General features: G+C 36.0%; 1 protein-coding gene across 5 annotated transcripts in view; it reads left to right on the top strand.

The window, feature by feature from the left end:
• CNTLN (centlein) overlaps positions 1-21,795 on the top strand; it is a 352,812-nt gene that overhangs the window by 288,577 nt on the left and 42,440 nt on the right. For all 5 annotated transcript variants that reach the window (XM_059889137.1, XM_024995809.2, XM_024995808.2 and 2 more), the window contains one exon: positions 17,466-17,657. In XM_059889137.1, the coding sequence (XP_059745120.1) occupies positions 17,466-17,657 (192 nt within the window). The remainder of the gene's footprint in view (positions 1-17,465; positions 17,658-21,795) is intronic.

The raw sequence follows: 21,795 nt of genomic DNA, 5'->3' as shown, positions 1-21,795 counted from the left end.
GATACTATATTCTGTATATAATACTGTGATACTTTAACAGTGTGTAATCACTTTTAGTGCTGGCATAGAGTTAAAAAGACAAACATATATAAACTATGACTTAAAAATATGTTATTGGACAGACAATATAAAAAGATGTAATTTATAACATCAATAACATAAAATGTTTGGGAATGAGAAGTTAGAGTAGAGATGTATTTAGAAGTCAAGTTTAATTGATGTTCAATTAAGTTATCAGCTTAAAATGGTTTGTTATATATGATGTTTTATGTAAGCCTTAGAAGGTAATGGCAACCCACTCCAGTACTCTTGCCTGGAAAATCCCATGGATGGAGGAGCCTGGTGGGCTGCAGTCCATGGGGTCTCGAAGAGTCAGACAGGACTGAATGACTTCACTTTCACTTTTCACTTTCATGCATTGGAGAAGGAAATGGCAACCCACTCCAGCGTTCTTGCCTAGAGAATCCCAGGGATGGCGGGGCCTGGTGGGCTGCCATCTATGGGGTTGCACAGAGTCGGACACGACTGAAGCGACTTAGCAGCAGCAGCAGCAGCAGCACCATGGTAACCACAAAGAATATACTTATAGAAGATACACGAAAGGAAATGGAACAGAATAAAAGCTCATCATTATAAAAATTAACAAATTACAGAAGAAGATAGGAAGAGAGGAAAATAGGGACAAAAAGAGCTATAAGATAGACAGTAAGCAAAATGGCAATAGTAAGTACTTTCTTATCAATAATAACTTTAAATATAACTGAATTTACATTTATTTCTAAATCAAAAGACAAGGAGTGGCTTAAACAGATTTTTTTTAAAGAGCAAAATTCAGCTGTACTATACTCAAATTTGTTAAAGTAGATCTCATGTTATATGTTTTTTTTTTTTTCACAATTAAAAAAATGCAGATAGCCTTTTCATACAATTAAATACCTTTTTATGGTGAAATTCTCTTAATAAACTAGGAATAACAGAACTTTCTTACTCTGTTAATTATCTCCCTAAATCTTTAAACAATAATCATACTTAATGGTGGAATTTATAAGAATTCTTTTTAAAACCAGGAAGAAGACATTTATGCCTACTGTGACTGCTCATCTTAAAAAATGTGCTGGAGGGCACAGGCAACACATTAAGAAAAAGACATGGAAGTTTAAAGTATTAGAAATGAAGAAAAAAAAACTTTATTAGTTCCAAATACTACGCTTATCTGCACAGAATCTCAAGACAAATTAATAGTAGATTTTATCTAGATTCATTTCAGTTCAGTTCAGTCGCTCAGTCATGTCTTGACTTTTTGCGACCCCATGGTTGCTAGATACAAAATCAATATATGCTAAGATAATGTAATTTCTATTTACCAATATTCAACAAAATATGCTATTTTTAAAAAGAAATATTATTTAAGTTATAGCAGGAATTATATGTATCCAGAAAGAGAAGCAGAAAAGGCAATGGCACCCCATTCCAGTACTCTTGCCTGGAAAATCCCATGGATGGAGGAGCCTGGTGGGCTGCAGCCCATGGGGTCACTAGGAGTCGGACACAACTGAGCGACTTCACTTTCACTTTTTCACTTTCATGCATTGGAGAAGGAAATGGCAACCCCCTTCAGTGTTCTTGCCTGGAGAATCCCAGGGGCAGGAGAGCCTGGTGGGTTGACGTCTGTGGGGTCCCACGGAGTCGGACAGGACTGAAGTGACTTAGCAGCAGCAGCAGAAAGAGAAGATGGAACCCAAAATCAGAGATGTTAAAATGTAAAAAAGGGATGTCTTAAAATCACTGTATACCTTTTGGAAATACACACATTTGTTTAAAAATATAAAGAAATGTTAGGGAATTATAAACACCAAAGATGTTCAGGATAATTTTTACTTCTGGTGAGACAGATGAAATAAGATCATGACCTTCAATTCTGTTGGTAATACATTGCCTTTGTTGAGTGATTGATAAAGGGATATTTGTTTTGAATATTTGAAATATTTCATAAAAAATGAAAAAAGAAACCTATCGATGTGATTATCCCAGAAAAAGATGTGGGAGTATGAGCAGAGGAAAAATCAGAGAAAGAAAAGTTGGGAGAGTACAGTAAAGCAGAAAGGAAGGGGAAATTTTCAATTAGAAAAAGAGAAGCATTGGTTGACTATGTCCGATGCCATAAAGGAACAGAAAATGGGACAACTTAGAAGAGGTTGTTGGACTTTTTAAAGAAGGCTTTATACTAGCAGGACTCTTGATAGCAAGTAATAGAAACTGAACTCAAACTAACATTGGTGGGGGGGGTGGGGACAGGGAAGCTTACAAAATCAAAGGATGGACTTGGGAAGAAAACTAACTGGAACCAGATAGTGATGTCTTTAAGGTTTTCTCTTTATCTCATTGTCTGCCTCTCAGACCAGCATTTTCCATGTAGCCCTGGCCATAGGTACTATCTCTGTGGTAACATCCTTAGAGCCTAGACCCAAAAGAAGAAAAGGGATTTTTCTTTCTCATGTTTCAGTCTTCCCTTGATTTAAACAGTTTACAAATTTCTGAGAGTACTGGAAAAAATATTTGTTTATTGTATATTTTTAGTTAGGATATAGATTCATTTCATTATATGCATATTTTTTATCTACATGAATAATTAACAGGAAGTTTGAAAGTTACACAGGATACAAAGCAGTTTTGTTGGGCAGAACCAATATACACATCGCAGTCCATCTAATGCTCCTGATTTCATTGCCAATCATTGTGGCACTCAAAAATGCCCAGTTTGAAAAATATATATCTAAGTAGTATGTACTCTTTGAGAACCACTGATTCAGAAGGAAAGCAGAGAAACCAGCCTAATTAATAAAAATGAAAAGGACTCCAGACTACCCTCTTCCTAAAAATCTGTATAAGTCATAACATTTCACTTAGCATAATTGACTGAGTCAGGTAAATTATTGAGTGACTACTCTGTTAGGTCAAGCTCTCCTACTTGAATATGATGAACAGAAGATAATTCTAAATAGAAAAATGAAATGAAGAATGGTGGGAGAAGTTCCTATGTGAAATTTTTGTGTTAAAGTTTATTAAGTAAAACCAATAAGAAATATACTGTGTAATTTAGTCTAAGTCCATGATTTGTAAATCTCTTTTTCCTCCTTTAAATTTCTATTCTATGTCATGAAAGGTTTTTTTCTTACCTTTTTAATATATATTTCCACATATATTAATTTTTAATGAAAAAATTCCATTTAAGTTATATCAATAATGTTTTATAGTATCAGATCCAGAGATGACAAAAACCATTCTTATGAAGAAATGTCCTGTTTTTACTCTATAGAATCTTGTGATGCTTGCACCGGAAATAGAGAAAAGCATTATTAACTTGTTTCCCTTGAGAATTTTAGTAGGGCATACTTATAAATGTAATCACGATCAAATGAAAACTTAGTACTGCTGCTGTGGAGTTTGTAATAAGTTGTAGTGTGTTTTAACTATCCCAACTGGCTTTAATCCAAGTAATTTGTTTGCAGGCTTAGATATAGTACAACTCAGGAAAGACATGTGGTGACTATTAACCCTATCAGTAAAAAATTTCATTTTCTAAGTAGTAAGATTTTGTTCATATTTAGTATATACTTAAGAAATATATAACATATCACTCATTTGAATATATAAATGTGGAGCTAGAGATGATGATGTTTGACTTTATTACCCAGAAAGCTGATAAAATTTCATTTAGATTAGTGTGATAATGCATGATTCATACAAATTGAGTCCTGTATAATTTAAATAAACGTAATGTTAATTTACATGCATTTTAGAAGCTTATGAATATGTCTTATATAAATTCCAGAAATATATCATAGTCTATTATAAATTTTTAGAAGTTGAAAATGTTTTGAAGAAATACTAATACCTGTCTTCTGAAGTCTATGTAAGAATTAAGTATTATGAGCAATTTTTAATTGTTTAGGCTATGACTTCCATTTACTAACAATACTATATATGTGGGCATTAGAAGGCAATGGCACCCCACTCCAGTACTCTTGCCTGGAAAATCCCATGGACGGAGGAGCCTGGTAGGCTGCAGTCCATGGGGTTGCTAAGAGTCGGACACGACTGAGCGACTTCCCTTTCACTTTTCACTTTCATGCAATGGAGAAGGAAATGGCAACCCACTCCAGTGTTCTTGCCTGGAGAATCCCAGGGACGAGGGAGCCTGGTGGGCTGCCGTCTATGGGGTCGCACAGAGTCAGACACGACTGAAACGACTTAGCAGCAGCAGCAGCAGCAGCAGCAGCTTTCTCAGACCAGTCCACCAAGGCCTTTTTGTGCAATATATACAGTACATTAAAAAGCAATATCATTCCACAACCATGGAAAAAGCAATCAAATAAAAGTATTGAAATCTATTGCTTAGGAAAACCATATTTAATTGGGGAAAATGAGGCAGACTTCATGAGACTTCTGCAAATATTCTAGAGTTTGGTAGCCTCTATTCCTGATAACTCAATCACTATTTGTAACTTCACTTGAAATTTTATGGCTGTTCTTTATGTAAATACAGATAAATTATTAATATCACCCTGAAACATCAACTGTTATTTTTGGTGATTTGGCATGTTTATTTCTTTTCTCTCTTTTCTTCATTGTTTTAGTGGTTCAGTTTGGGTAAACTGAACCCCAACTTTTGCTCCAGCCCCTATACAACCTAAGTAACTGAAAAAAAGTGTTGATAAAAGGGGTAAAGGAAAAATATAATTTAAGAGGAAATATGTATATATTATAGTACCTGTGAGGAATAGATATTCCTGTGTTGAATTATCTGAATTTAAGCAGTAGAAAGCAGGAGAAGGGGAATAAAAAAGACGGATTTAGAAAGACATTGTTCAGTTTCTCTTTTGGCATATCAGATGGTACTGCCAATTTTCTCTCATTCCCATTAGGGAAGGAAATCAGAATGAGAATGCATTGCAACTTGATGATCATCAGTAAGTATGCCATGTGTAGATCAGATATATGGAGGATTGAAACTGAACTTATAATATTACCATATGAACACTGTGAAATTTCTATGTTAGTAAAAATCATGAATTATTTGGGATATACTTTTGGTTCCAAATATCTGTCTCCCTAATGGTAAAAAACTCCACCTGCCAGTGCAGGAACGCCAGAGACACAGCTTTGATCCCTGGGCCCGGAATATCCCTTGAAGTAGGAAATGGCAACCCACTCCAGTATTCTTGCCTAGAAAATTCCATGGACAGACGAGCCTGGCAGGCTACAGTTCTTGGGGTAGCAGAGTCGGACATGACTGAGCAACTGAGCACACACGCACATGTACGTTTTAAGGGCACTTTTGTTTTAGTAACTACAATAGGTGATTTGAAATAATAGCAGAGCTACAGTTGAGCAATTCTTGCTATAAGTAAACCAAATATTGATTTTTTTCCATGAATACTTAAAAGTTAGTTGTATTAGTTAATTTTTCGAGTTTCATACATAATACTTTTTTTGCTGATTCTTTTTCTATAGCTTCGGAAACAGAAGTTTAAGTCATGAGGTTTAACTTCAGTCTAGTTAAAATCCATTAATTTTGTTATTCAGATTATTTTGAAAACACTATATTGCTAGTATCACATAGGTTAATAATTATTGTAAGTGCCTGTAATGTCAAATTAAATTTAATACAATTTAAAAGATACATGTTAAATATTTTTAGTATTGGGGTTGTTTTTAAAAATAAACATATTAGTAAGCTGTTTAAACAATTTGACATTTGAAATAATAGTTTTGATTTGAAAATAGATTTGAAAATAGTTGATTTTCATTTTGAGAAATAATATTCAAGTGTGTTTACAATATAATTATTGGACATCATCTGGAACTTACATTACAAAGCATAAAGGCATTGAATTCATTTTACTCCTTGTAAATGTTACTGAGAGTAGTGTATCTCTTACCATATTCAGATATCCATATTTCTTTGATAGAATCTAATTTGAGCACAAGACAGATTGGCATTTTCAGTACTATAAAAAACTGCTTTGTTAATTGCAAACCATATTTAGTATGACCTTATAACAAAGTAGCACCTTAAGTGTCATGTTTTGTCTTTAATGTGCACACTGGAGCTGGGTTCATCTGTACTAGACAACTGCACTTCATGAAAAGAGATTTTTTCTTGATAGGCAATTAGCAGTAATTAGGAAGATTCAACTCAATAAGATGTCAACATGAGATTGTTTAAAAAAGTTGAATGTCAGTGACTCAAAAAGAAAGTTCTTCTGACACATAGGTATGGCATGTGAAACATGAAATGTTAATTTAACTTTTCTGCTTATTATTCATGCACAATATTATTTTGTCATTCAGACACTACACTAACAGAGTGTAAAGGGTGTTAAAATAGTACTGCTAGAATAAAGAGAGGATTAATCTACCATTGGCTAATTAGCCAAAGGGTACTTAATGGTCTCTAAAGGCTACTGAAGTCTAACTACTAGCAAAAGCATTAGTAAAAAGTCCTCTATATTACCTTCATTTGCTTGACATTTGGTGAAGCATACTGTAGGCTTTTAATAATTAAACTTGTCAGAAAATAGTTTGTAAATGAGCGATGTTGTAACTAAGTGTATTTTTCATAAGAAAATTTTGTTACATAAATCCACCTGAGATCTTTGTTTTTTGTTTTTGTTTTTTTTTTGGTTGGTAGTTTTTAATGTTTAATTCTTTTTATTGAAGTTCTCAAGTATCATAACAAAGGAAAATCCATGTTTTAAGTTAAAACACTTGTTACTAACTTGAAAGAGTTATTAATCTGAACTATTTATCTTTCTAGATAAGTACTTGTATGGAAAATATTTTGCCAGTGACCTAGAAACTCATGTAGTGTTCTTTGTAACTCATATAATGTTTTAATTAAGTGACTGTACTTTTAGTTTTATACATGAATGACACGCAGAATTTTGTTTCTTTCAGTTTTATTATTTACAAAAGAAAGATACTCCCAATGAAAGAATATTAAGACTATCCACAGGAGTGAGAAATATCATAAGATTGTGGTGACTTTCTAAGACAGTCTGGCCCATAAAATTTATATGGATATTTTGTAACTAGAATTTTCTCTTCAGTATCTTTTGCTTTAGTTCTGGTAATGAAAATCTTGTTATAATTTCTTAAGATCATAATATAGGATTTTAAAATTGCTGCCTATACTTAAGTGTGAGCCAGAAAAATCTGATTGTGATATATAAATGAACTTATGTATTCAATGTGAAATAATTTCATTCAATATCCTCAGTCCTATGCAAAATTCAAGATTAACCATTTTGGTGAAGTAATTGGAAACAGACCATTCCCATTTAATAATTGCTTACCCTACTTGGACCATCCAGGCATTCGAGTTTTGAAAGAAGAAAAAAAAAAAATAGAGAGACTCCACTATGATTATAAATGGGAACTAACCCTCACTTACTTTAGTTATTTATTGACCTTTTCTAACATCTGATGTCTCACCTTTGTCCTAGCATGGACTGGAAGGAATCCTTCTGCCACCAACTATTTTCTTCACATGCTTCCCAGAATTCCTGCTCCTGTGACCCTGACATTCACCCTCATGAATGGGCTGGGTTTTCTAGCATTTCCATGTGTCTGCTTTTCAGATCCTAGTACCCCAACCAAAATGATTTTCAAATGTTTAAATGCTTCATTATTTTAAGTTTCTAATCCAGTGGTGAAAAATATATGTGGAGAACCAAATAATGTTTTTCAATGCTGTAGGGTTGTTACTATCCAGACCAAAAAAAAAAAAAAAAAGTCAGAATCAGCCTAAAAAAAGAAATGAAGAGCTGTACCATATCCTATTCCTTTACTCTACTGCTGTTGCTGCTGCTGCTGCTGCTAAGTCGCTTCAGTCGTGTCCAACTCTGTGCGACTCCATAGACGGCAGCCCACCAGGCTCCCCTGTACCTGGGATTCTCCAGGCAAGAACACTGGAGTGGGTTGCCATTTCCTTCTCTAATGCATGAAAGTGAAAAGTGAAAGTGAAGTCACTCAGTCATGTCCGACTTCTCGATCCCATGGACTGCACCTCAACTAGTTAAATACTCAAAATGCATTATCTTTACACAGCTAGTATCATGTTGAATATTTTATTCTTTGGAGACAGCAAGATAAGAGTATCTAAAAATATATTGTTTTGGGGACTGATTAGGGACATGATTCTTTCTGATTTGATTTTTTTCTAAAACCCTTTTTCTCTTTTTACTTTAGCTATATTATATTTTCCATAGGCCCTGTTTTATATTTTTTCTGATAATTCATTCTTGAACTTTAAAATGTTTACTGAGGCTCCCTGTTGGAGAAAAGACTCGCCATCTCATCAACTGCCCAGAGTTTACTCAGCAGTGGTCTGGCAGATGCCTTCTCTAGAGTAAAAGTTGGAAAGCAGGATGGTTGTAGATCTAGCTATGGCCTTTAATGTTATACCTATCTTCCAGGAAACATTTGACAAAACAAATCAAGAGATATACATGGAAGGAAACTGGCTGTAACTCACATTTACCAGACAGGATTTGAAGACAGCAGCAGCTCCCTTAGCTCCCCGATTTGTTTCTCCATATTACTTACTATGGTGTATTGTGATATATTTCTCAGTTATAGACTGATAACTATCTAAAGGCAAGGATTATAACTTTTTTTATTATCGAAAACACAGAGCTGATAACAGTGCCTACTACATAACATGTATAAAAAGAATGAATCATAGATATTTAATCAGGTCCTCAATCTAGATGTTATCTAGCAAAATCTTCCAGAAAATTGCAAGTTGGGGCCCCAAATAAAAGGCATGAATGAACTCCCATATAAGAGAATAAAGGAGAGTATATCCAGAGAGCCTTATCTACCCTGTTCATGGGATTACTGTTGAGAGCAGCAAAAGAAAACAAGCCATTTTTTGCTTGGCAGTTAAGCTACAAAATGCAGATCTAGAATACGCAGTTTATATTTATGTCTGAGAAAGTGGAACAATTTTTGGAGCAATTAAAAACATAAACACAAAATTGTAGATGAGGAAAAGAAAAAACAGTGACGGGATTATATAAACTATCAATATACATTGTAGGTTCAGGACACTTGCTTAAGGGAAGGCAGGGTGGCAATAAGGGAAAAAGGAATCAGTGCAAGAAAAGAGCTGCTTTAAAAAAAAAATAGGATTCTTATTAATTTTCCATGCTATGTAACAAATTACCATGAATTTAGCAGCTTAGAAACAATATACACTCAGTTGCCATGGTCAGCAACCTGGCACAGGTTAGTTGATCATCTGCTCAGAGTATCACAAGGCTGATTCATTGTGTCAGCCAGGCTGCTTTTCTTTCTGGAGTTCAGGATTTTCTTCCAAGCTTCTGTGTTAGTTGGAAAATTTTGGGTCCTTCTGGTTGTAGGACTGAAGTCACTATTTTCTTGATTGAGGACCCGTTTCATCACCTGCCTCCTTCCTTAGGTCCTTACCTTATAGACCCCTCTGTAGTCCTCTCACAGAGAAGGCAATGGCACCCCACTCCAGTACTCTTGCCTGGAAAATCCCATGGACAGAGGAGCCTAGTAGGCTGCAGTCCATGGGGTCACTAAGAGTTGGACACAACTGCGCGATTTCACTTTCACTTTTCACTTTCATGCATTAGAGAAGGAACTGGCAACCCACTTCAGTGTTCTTGCCTGGAGAATCCCAGGGATGGGGGAGCCTGGTGAGCTGCCATCTATGGGGTCGCATAGAGTCGGACACGACTGAAGTGATGCAACAGCAGCAGCAGCAGTAGTCCTCTCAAAACGTGGTGACTTACTTCTTCAAGGCCATCAGGAGATTCTCTCTGACCTTTTTTAAAAGGGCTCACCTGGTTATTCAGGACCAGTCAGGATAATCTTGCTTTTGATTAACTCAAAGTCATGTGACTAGGGACCATGATTTACATCTACAGAAACCTTTTGCATATAACATAATGCAAATAGTGTAATCCTGGAAGTGATAGTCTCTCATATTCACAGGTGCAACTCACAAAAATAGGAGTGGGCCATTTGGGGGTCATCCAAGAATTCTATCAGGATTCTACCACAGTGCTCATTACTGAATAATGAATTCTCTAATACATTCATGTTTCTTCTCACAGTTGCTTAGAGAATTCTTTCCTTTTTAAAGACTTATGCATCTTCAGTATTACATTTAAATAAATAACTAATAACTAGCATCTCATTTTGAACTTTTATAGTATCAAGTTCTACTTTATAACCTTTGGTTAATATACTTGACTACACATAAATCAGTAAAAATCTCAGTATTATTGTCATTGATGTCAACTTTTAAATTGATACAAACTTTTAAAAAACTGTAGAGGAATTGCACTGCTGAAGAGATAAAAAGTCAGAATAACGCATCTGCTTTCAATTGGCTTCTATCCTAGTAAAGAATCTTAAATTAGGAAAAAATAACATTTCAGTTCAGTTCTGTTCAGTTGCTCACTTGTGTCCAACTCTTTGCGACCCCATAGACTGCAGCACGCCAGGCTTCCCTGTCCATCACCAACCAACTCAAATTCATGTCCATTGAGTCAGTGATACCATCCAAACATCTCATCCTCTGTCGTCCCCTTCTCCTCCTGCCCCCAATCCCTCCCAGCATCAGGGTCTTTTCCAATGAGTCAACTCTTCTTCACATCAGGTGGCCAAAGAATTGGAGTTTCAGTTTCAACACTAGTCCTTCCAATGAACACTCAGGACTGATCTCCTCTCGGATGGACTGGGTGGATCTCCTTTCAGTCCAAGGGACTCTCAAGAGTCTTCTCCAACATCACAGTTCAAAAGCATCAATTCTTCGGTGCTCAGGTTTCTTTATAGTCCAACTCTCACATCCATACATGACTACTGGAAAAACCATAGCTTTGTTGGACTTTGTTGGCAAAGTAATGTCTCTGCTTTTTAATATGCTGTCTATGTTGGTCATAACTTTCCTTCCAAGGAGTAAATGTCTTTTAATTAAGACAAAAAAAAAAAAAAAGGTTTCTTCTGTGAGAGGAATTACACAATTATTTGATATGTGTATATGTTTCTTTATGTACATGTATATAGCAAACTGTTATTAACTCAGGTTCTCAGCCTTTAGGACACTTAGACTGTGCAATAGTGTTTTCCACAAGATAATAGTGCTAACAATAAAACTATAAACGTAAAATTTACCAAGTGAGCAAAAACAAGACCGGAAGCTGACTGTGGCTCAGATCATGAACTCGTTATTGCAAAATTCAGACTTAAATTGAAGAAAGTAGGGAAAACCACTAGACCATTCAGGTATGACCTAAATCAAATCCCTTGTGATTACACAGTGGAAGTGACAGATTCAAGGGATTAGATCTGATAGAACAGTGGATGGAGGTTCGTGACATTGTACAGGAAGCAGTGCTAAAAGCATCCCCAAGACAAAGAAATGCAAGAAGGCAAAATGGCTGTCTGAGGAGGCCTTACAAACAGCTAAGAAAAGAAGAGAAGCTAAAGGCAAAGGAGAAAAGGAAAGATACACCCATTTGAATGCAGAGTTCCAAAGAATAGCAAGGAGAGATAAGGAAGCCTTCTCTAGTGATCAATGCAAAGAAATAGAAAAAAACAATAGGATGGGAGAGACTAGAGATTTTTTTCAAGAAAATCAGAGATACCAAGGAAACATTTCATGCAAAGATGGACACAATAAAGGACAGAAATGGTATGGACCTAACAGACGCAGAAGATATTAAGAAGAGGTGCCAAGAATACACAGAAGAACTATTCAAAAAAGATCTTCATGACCCAGATAACCACAATGGTGTGATCACTCACCTAGAGCCAGACATCCTGGAATGTGAAGTCAAGTGGGCCTTAGGAAGCATCACTATGAACAAAGCTAGTGGAGGTGATGGAATTCCAGTTGAGCTATTTCAAATCCTGAAAGATAATGCTGTGAAAGTGCTGCACTCAATATGCCAGCAAATTTGGAAAACTCAGCAGTGGCCACAAGACTGGAAAAGGTCAGTTTTCATTCCAATGCCAAAGAATGTTCAAATTATCTCACAACTGCACTCATCTCACACACTAGTAAAATAATGCTCAAAATTCTCCAAGCCAGGCATCCACAGTACATGAACCATGAACTTCAAGATGTTCAAGCTGGATTTAGAAAAGGCAGAGGAACCAGAGATCAAATTGCCAACATCCACTGGATCATGGAAAAAGCAAGAGAGTCCCAGAAAAACATCTACTGCTTTATTGACTATGCCAAAGCCTTTGACTGTGTGGATCACAATAAACGGTGGAAAATTCTGAAAGAGATGGGAATACCAGACCACCTGATCTGCCTCTTGAGAAATTTGTATGCAGGTCAAGAAGCAACAGTTAGAACTGGACATGGAACCACAGACTGGTTCTGAATCAGGAAAGGAGTACATCAAGGCTGTATATCGTCACCCTGTTTATTTAACTTATAAGCAGAGTACATCATGTGAGATGCAGGGCTGGATGAATCACAAGCTGGAATCAAGATTGTGGGGAGAAATATCAATAACCTCAGATATGCAGATGACATGACCCTTATAGCAGAAAGCAAAGAAGAACTAAAAAGCCTCTTTATAAAAGTAAAAGAGGAGAATGAAGAAGTTGGCTTAAAGCTCAACATTCAGAAACCTAAGAACATGGCATCCGGTCCCATCACATCATGGCAAATAGTTGGGGAAACAATGGAAACTTGAAAGACTGTTTTTGGGGGGTTCCAGAATCACTGCAGATGGTGACTGCAGCCATGAAATTAAAAGATGTTTGCTCCTTGAAAGAAAAGCTATGACCAACCTAGACAGCATATTAAAAAGCAGAGACATTACTTTGCCAACAAAAGTCCATCTAGTCAAAGCTATGGTTTTTCCATTAGTCAGGTATGGTGTAAGAATTGGACTATAAAGGAAGCTGAGTGCCAAAGAATTGATGCTTTTGAACTGTGGTGTTGGAGAAGACTCTTGAGAGTCCCTTGGACTGCAAAGAGATCCAATCAGTCCATCCTAAAGGAAATTAGTCCTGAATATTCATTGGAAGCATTGATGCTGAAGCTGAAACTCCAATACTTTGGCCACCTGATGCGAAGAAATGACTTATTAGAAAAGATCTGATGCTGCGAAAGATTGAAGGTGGGAGGAGAAGGGGACGACATAGGATGAAATGGTTGGATGGCATCACCGACTTGATGGACTTGAGTTTGAGTAAGCTCCAGGAGTTGGTGATAGACAGGGAAGCCTGACATGCTGCAGTCCATGAGGTTGCAAAGAGTCGGACATGACAGAGCGACTGAACTGAACTGATCATAGATTAAAAAAAATAAAATCTGCCCTCAAAATTACTTTTACTAGGTAAGCAAGCATCATCTGTTTTTAAGTAGGGAAACAAAATCAAGTTCTTGCTCAGTGTCACTCAGTAAGTGTCACCAATGTCACGGGTAAGCAGTATATCCCAAAGTAGAATCCATGAGTTATAACTCTTCCATGGTTTTAGTATTATTTATGATTTCAATGTGATATGACTTAATTATTTTAAAATCTTGATTTGAGGTGGAAAGGTAAAAATATAGAAATAGGAATCATGCTTCTGATAAAAAGAGAAAAATAGTGATTTTAAGTTATTTTAATTTATTGGTAGATTTTACAGCACAATCACTTTCTAACAAGGTCACCACAAATGTCTCACATTCCAAACCAAGTATAAATAAAAGAAAGTTATTCTTTATGCTTCTCGACTATAAAATTTCTCAAATAAGGAACAGAATTCTTAAACTGAGAATAGTCATTATTACTTTTCCAAAATGCTAGTGGATAAGCAAAGGATTCCAACCTGATAGAATATATGATTTGTGTATTTCCTCTCTTTGAACAGGTGCTGTGTATCATTTCTAGGCATATATAATTAATATTGAAAATATGTTCTAAAGATTTTAGATTTAAAATAGTTTATTGAAAGCAAGATTTATATTTTAATAACAGGTCATTTGTTTTATTGTCTCCATAATTTCAGTGTTTCTTTGTTTACTATATTTTTATACCATTAAATTGAAGTTAAAACATACATATACATATCTTTTAAAAAAATATATTTATTCCCTTAGTCTTTGCTCAACAAAGGATTTATTTATGAAGTCAGGATTTGCCACTGTGGAAAGAATATATCTAATTGCATACAAGTTTAACAAATAAGAGAAGCCACCAGGAAGAAAATTGATTCATCAAAATTTAGTCTTCTGTGTTGCTTGAAATTCCACCTGGGATTGTAGCCATGAGTTATTATTACCAAATGAAACTCAAAAATTCTAATTTAGATGCAAAGCATTAACTTTAGGATTGATAAATGTTCTGTTGCATACTATTTAAGTAAAAGTGTGGCTCAACAGTAAAGAATCCGCCTGCCAGTGCAGGAGATGCAGGTTCTATCCCTGGGTGGCAAAGATCCCCTGGAGAAGGAAATGGCAACCCACTCCAGTATTCTTGTTTGGAGAATCTCATGGACAGAGGAGCCTAGTGGGCTACAGTCCAGGGCATCACAGAGTCAGACATGATTGAGCAACTTGGCAGCCAGTATTCTTGCCTGGAGAATTCCATGGATAAAGGAACCTGGCAGGCTATAATATAGTCCATGGGGTCGCAAAGAGTCGGACACGACTTAGTGACTAAACAACAGCAAAGAATATTACATTGCTAATAAAAATGTATTTTAATTTATATAGTAATAAAATAATAGTATTGTATGGCACATGGAACTCTGCTCAGTATTATGTAGCAGCCTGGATGGGAGTGGGGCTTGGATACACATACATGTATGGCTGAGTCCCTTCGTTGTTCACCTGAAGCTGTCACAGCATTGTTAATCCGCTATACCCCAGTACAAAATAAAACGTTCAGAAGAAAAAAGTAGAAAGATTATAAATAAAAGATGAAATCAGTATGTGCCTTTATACTACCATCTGTGTTACAAAAAAGTAGGCTTGAATTTTTGAAGTCTTTCTTCTGGTTCTTAGTATATAGAAGGCATAGCTTTTAGATACCATGTTGGGGTTGGGGGTGGATCCATAGGTGAACCAACGCATAGTCCTCTCTCAAGGCTTTACTCGGGTTCATGGTTGGGGAACAGGCACATGCTTTTGAGCTAAGAAAATGAAGAAGCTACTTGGTTGGAAAAAAAGGAAGAAAACTACAGAGAAGGCTTCAGAAAGGAGGAAATACTTTACACATGAGAGAGATTTCAGCAGAGGAAATACCATGTGTCGAGTCATAGAAGTAGAAATGGCTGAAAGGTTTGGGGAAGAGCAGGTAAGTTTGACTGCAAGTGATATCTGACTGAAACACAAATTGAAGCTAAATCTGACAGAGCTTTATAATAACCACAAATATCTGAGCTTTAGTCTTTTGGGCTGAGGAACCTCTGAAGAGTTTTGAATAAGAGAATCACAGGTCAGTGTTGTTTTGGGAAGTTGCATAAAAGATGGTTTGAACGTAGAGAAAGGTTGCCTGTAAGGCTACTGCAGCGGTCTTAGTGGGATAATAAGTCTTCATTATTAAGAAAGTTGCAGAAGGAAATGAGTATGAGAAACATTACATCATTTATAGAACCTGACAATTGATTGGACACAGAGCATTAATGAACATGATAACCAGGAAGATTTTCAGATTTAGAGAAATGATGAGTTTGCTTTTAGATGTTAAGTAGTTGTTATCTTTGGGACAATCAAGGAGTAAATATTTCCTGAAAATCTAAAAAAACAACCTTTTAGATCATAGGTTGAAATAGAGCCAAAGAAACAAGTTTTTATCATCAAAACATACTTTTTACTTCACAAACACATAGTTTAATCTCAAACACATCAAGCCCTAGTTCTGAATTCATGATCTGAAATATTCATATTTTACGGTATACACAGGAACACACACATACATATGAAATTATAGATTTATTGGTATTCTTTTAGAGATTGTGTTTAAACATAGTGTTAATGTTTAAATAACTTATGTCCCATATATATATGACTGTATGTGTTAGCAGATCTTTTACTGTTTTAATTAGAATTCTTAACAAAGAAAGATTTTTTTCCCCCCTCTGAGAGATTTAAGCAATTTTGTCTAATTGTTCCTTATGTTAAACTACCATATTATAAGCTTCTTTGGAATAATAAAATAGTAGTGCAGTTATCCTTTTAAGGATCTCTAGGTTGTTATGCCATTACAGCTTGGTGGCATTCTGCTGACTACAGATTGGTGAATGAGAGGGGATAACATTAAGATGGTTTCTTTTACACTGTTTCATAAAAGCATTACCAGCAGTATGTCATTTAGTAAAATGTTTATGTTATTAAAAATTCAAATGTAAGGAGTTCAATATAAACTACCTCAACATTACAAAGAGGATTGTCAACTATCAATCAAGTGCATGAAACTGAGCAAATTCATTTGTATGCTATTTATTTGAACTAAATCTCTAATAAGCCTCTTCCACTAATTGGACTTAACATTTATGTTGCTAAATGAGAAGCATTTTGGCTGCTATATAGGGTGGTAAGACTTACCCAATGGAATAAACAACTAACATCTGTTATCCTGTCCTGCTCCAGCTTGGCTTTTACCAGTTAAGGATATCAGCCCTGAAGACAAGGTTATCAAATATGTGAATCTCTGGCACACCCACATTTATATGAAGGCAAAGGAATAGCACATCATGGGTAAAGACCTGCTAACCAAAAGATACTCAGTACAGCTAGTCTTATTTTCTTTTAACCTTTAAAAGCCTTACAACCTTAAGCAAAAACTAGTGAAAATTAAAATTTTTGTAAAATAACTTCTTATAATTAGTATCACTTTTTTGGTTAGGATTTTCCTACCTGTACAAATTGATGCTGATAGTTGTTCACTTCAGTCGCTCAGCCATGTCTGACTCTTTGCGACCCCATGAACCGCAGCACGCCAGGCCTTCCTGTCCATCACCAACTCCCAGGGTTTACCCAAACTCACATCCATTGAGTCAGTGATACCATCTAACCATCTCATCCTCTGTCGTCCCCTTCACCTCCTGCCCTCAATCTTTGCCAACATCAAGGTCTTTTCAAATGAGTCAGCTCTTTGCAACAGGTGGCCAAAGAATTGGAGTTTCAGTTTCAACATCAGTCCTTCCAATGAACACCCAGGACTGATTTCCTTTAGGATGGACTGGTTGGATCTCCTTGCAGTCCAAAGGACTCTCAAGAGTCTTCTCTAACACCACAGTTGAAAAGCATCAATAATTCTGTGCTCAGCTTTCTTTATAGTCCAACTCTCACATCCATACCTGACTACTGGAAAAACCATAGCCTTGACTAGATGGACCTTTGTTGACATGATAGTTGTTAGGTTAACTGTAATTGCTTTTATAACAAATTTATACTTATTTTCTTTAAAAAGAAGCTAAATTCGGATTTGGCTGAGCTTCAAAAAGAAAAAGAAGATTTACTAAAGAGAGTAGAGTCTTCATCTGAAATCACATGTTTGACTGAAGAAGTTGCCCAGGTCACAGTTCCACGGATACAGATTACATCACTTGGCCCTTCAAGGAGCATGGATTTGGAAATGAAGCAATTGCAGTGTAAACTCAAGGTGATTATAAATTTTATTAAAGATGAAAACATGTGTTGAGTTATTTAAAGATATGTTTAAAGATACCCTTAAAGAATATTTTAAGAATATCACTAAAGAATCCTTAAAGATATGTTTCTGTCAATTTTAATTTAACTTTACTAATAAAGGTAAATTATGGTATAAATAATCCTTAGATTATTCATACTACACTTAACCTCATCTTTCTTTTTAGCATGATAGATTCTTATCTGGTAATTCATTATACTCTGAAAAAAATGACAAGGCACTATGAGATCCTAACTTAGGAGATGATGGAAACTGGCCATTGCCATTTATTCCACTATTCAATTCTGCTCTGCCTGCTACTGAACAGAATTATTTTCAAATATGTAATGTATCAACATAAATAGATTTTCTTTCCTGTACATATTTGCTACTATTTTAATTTGGTGGTTCTTTGTTGGAGATGGGGAACTAGAGGAAGAGAGAGGAGGCACAGAGCAAAGGTGAGTTGGTTTAATAGATTTCAGCAAGTTAAACCTGAGAGTGAGAATAAAATGCAGTGTTCCTTTTGTTTATAAAGAATTATGTCTTAAGTCCAGGTGGAACTGTCACCAATGTAAAAGTAAGATTGGCCTTATGCTAAAGAGAAATGTCTTTGTAAGCAAGAGGGTTTGTGAGTTTTAATTGGAAAGTTTACTTTCATGGTTCTTAAAACATGGTCATTTATTCCTCACATATTAATTATTTTCTTCAGTGGATTGCTCGCTGGAAGCTAAATGTATGTGGGACCATAGCTATAATGAGAGTTACTAGAAAGAAAATTCTGGTTGATGCTTGGGGCTAGTGCACTGGGACGACCCAGAGGGATGGTATGGGGAGGGAGGAGGGTTCAGGATGGGGAACACATGTATACCTGTGGTGGATTCATTTTGATATTTGGCAAAACTAATACAATTATGTAAAGTTTAAAAATAAAATAAAATTAAAAAAAAAAGAAAATGCACAGAATATAACAGTAATAACCATGACTGTTATGAGAGCATGAGGGTATAGAATTGTCCGATAGACTCTGTTGCTTTCAGTCCAAAATATTATATGTGTTCTCTCTAATAATAACATCTTTAAATGAAGGATTACTAGTAGGATAAACTAGGATAAAGTTTAAAATAAGTTCATGTACTATTGCTTGAAAATATTTTGCTTTATTATTAATAATCAGATAAAACCATTGATATTAATTTAGATGCTTATTAAAAGTCATTTTTCAGAGAGGTCTTGTGTACAGAACTTGCCTTAACAACTACATTTTATAAGTTTTAACTACCTTACATAATAGAAATGAGAAAACATAGTTGTGTAAGTTTGGGTCTGTATATCTTCTCTTAAAATGTGTTTCTGACTGAATAAAATGGAGTAAAATGTATACATTGAACATTGCAGTGTTTAGATTTTATATGGAGGATAAAATCCATTGAGGTCTTTGATCTTATCTACCACAGAGACTTTTATTCACAGTTTGTGATTCTTCTTATATTTGTCTTATGTGCCTAATAGTTTTGTTTTCACCAAGATAAAATAGAATGTTAAATCCAGTAATGTCTAATCTGATGTCTAAATTTTTTAAATTGTCAGTAATTTTAAGTTGATTTTTATTTTACTTATTTGATTTTGCTTACTTTTAATACTTTGTAACAAATTTTGGTAATAGGCTTATATGGATGTCTGTAAGCTTCTTGGAGCGTGTCCCATGGTGTAAGTTTTTATCCTGTCTTAAAGGTGATACTAATATGAATGCCTAAAGCAATTTAGATCATGCTTGATGTAAGCTTGAAGTGACATTGTCCATATCTAACTCGGAGTCCTGAAACACTGACCAAGCTACATAGGGACAAAAAGGATAAATTTTTATTTTTGTCCTATTTCATGTTTTAATATGGAAATATTCTGGAAGACTAGGTACTTTTAAGTACCTAGTCATCTAGGTACTACAATTTATGTTTGATATTGTGTTGGTTTGCTAGGATTGCCATAACAAAATACCATCGAGTGGCTGGCTTGAATAATAGAAGTTTTTTTTTCCCCATAGTTCTGGAGTCTAGAAACCTAAGCTTAAAATAGTGGCAAACTTGATTTCCTCTAAGGCCTCTTTCCTTGTCTTGTGGATGGCCACCTTCTTCCTGTGCCCTCACACTGCCATCTCTCAGGCTGTGTGGCCTGTTTTAATTCTTCTCTTATAAGGAAACCAGTCTTATTAGATATGCCTTCCCATGTGACCTCATTTTACCTAATTCAGTTCAGTTCAGTCGCTCAGTCGTGCCCAACTCTTTGCGACCCCATGAATGACAGCATGCCAGGCCTCCCTGTCCATCACCAACTCCCAGAGTTTACTCAAACTCATGTCCATCAAGTCAGTGATGCCATCCAACCATCTCATCCTCTGTCGTCCCCTTCTCCTCCTGCCCCCAATCCCTCCCAGCCTCAGGGTCTTTTCCAATGAGTCAACTCTTCGCATGAGGTGGCCAAAGTATTGGAGTTTCAGCTTCAGCATCAGTCCTTCCAAAGAACACCCAGGACTGATCTCCTTCAGAATGGATTGGTTGGATCTCCTTGCAGTCCAAGGGACTCTCAAGAGTCTTCTCCAACACCACAGTTCAAAAGCATCAATTCTTCGGTGCTCAGCTTTCTTCACAGTTCAACTCTCACATCCATACATGACCACTGGAAACACCATAGCCTTGACTAGATGGACCTTTGTTGGCAAAGTAATGTCTCTGCTTTTCAATATGCTATCTAGGTTGGTCATAACTTTCCTTCCAAGGAGTAAGCGTCTTTTAATTTCATGGCTGCAGTCACCATCTGCGGTGATTTTGGAGCCCCAAAAAATAAAGTCTGACACTGTTTCCACCGTTTCCCCATCTATTTCCCATGAAGTGATGGGACCAGATGCCATGATCTTCGTTTTCTGAATGTTGAGTTTTAAACCAACTTTTTCACTCTCCTCTTTCACCTTCATCAAGAGGCTTTTTAGTTCCTCTTCACTTTCTGCCATAAGGGTGGTGTCATCTGCATATCTGAGGTTATTGATATTTCTCCCGGCAATCTTGATTCCAGCTTGTGCTTCCTCCAGCCCAGCATTTCTCATGATGTACTCTGCATAGAAGTTAAATAAGCAGGGTGACAATATACAGCCTTGATGTACTCCTTTTCCTATTTAGAACCAGTCTGTTGTTCCATGTCCAGTTCTAACTGTTGCTTCCTGACCTGCATATAGGTTTCTCAAGAGGCAGGTCAAGTGGTCTGGTATTTCCATCTCTTTCAGAATTTTCCACAGTTTATTGTGATCCACACAGTCAAAAGCTTTGGCATAGTCAATAAAGCAGAAATAGATGTTTTTTCTGGAACTCTCTTGTTTTTTCCACGATCCAGCGGATGTTGGCAATTTGATCTCTGGTTCCTCTGCCTTTTCTAAAACCAGTTTGAACATCTGAAAGTTCATGTATTGCTGAAGCCTGGCTTGGAGAATTTTGAGTATTACTTTACTAGCGTGTGAGATGAGTGCAATTGTGCAGTAGTTTGAGCATTCTTTGACATTGCCTTTCTTTGGTATTGGAATAAAAACTGACCTTTTCCAGTCCTGTGTATTGCTGAAGCCTGGCTTGGAGAATTTTGAGTATTACTTTACTAGCGTGTGAGATGAGTGCAATTGTGCGGTAGTTTGAGCATTCCTTGGCATTGCCTTTCCTTGGTATTGGAATAAAAACTGACCTTTTCCAGTCCTGTGGCCACTGCTGAATTTTCCAAATTTGCTCTCATATTGAGTGCAGCACTTTCACAGCATCATCTTTCAGGATTTGAAATAGCTCAACTGGAATTCCATCAGCCCATATAAGGTATCAAATTGCTAACATGATTTTCCAAGAAATAGAGTATTTTCTACTTAATGTTTTTTATGCCTATTTTTTTGAAAAACCTGGTTAGATTTGACTCTTAAAGATCTACATCCATCCGTTTTGTTTTATCCAATGAATTTAAACTTTTCTATGTAAATTCTTAAGTATACCTATGAGATGTCCATGGTTCATTCAGAAATTAGAGGGCTCATGTGCGTTTTCTGTAGCTTCCTTTTTATGCACATTAGACACATTTTCTCAAG

Source organism: Bos taurus, chromosome 8, assembly GCF_002263795.3.
Source record: "Bos taurus isolate L1 Dominette 01449 registration number 42190680 breed Hereford chromosome 8, ARS-UCD2.0, whole genome shotgun sequence".
NCBI classification, from domain to species: Eukaryota; Metazoa; Chordata; class Mammalia; order Artiodactyla; family Bovidae; genus Bos; species Bos taurus.
The sequence above is the reverse complement of the archived record's forward strand: the minus strand, read 5'-3'. Positions and strand labels throughout refer to the sequence as shown.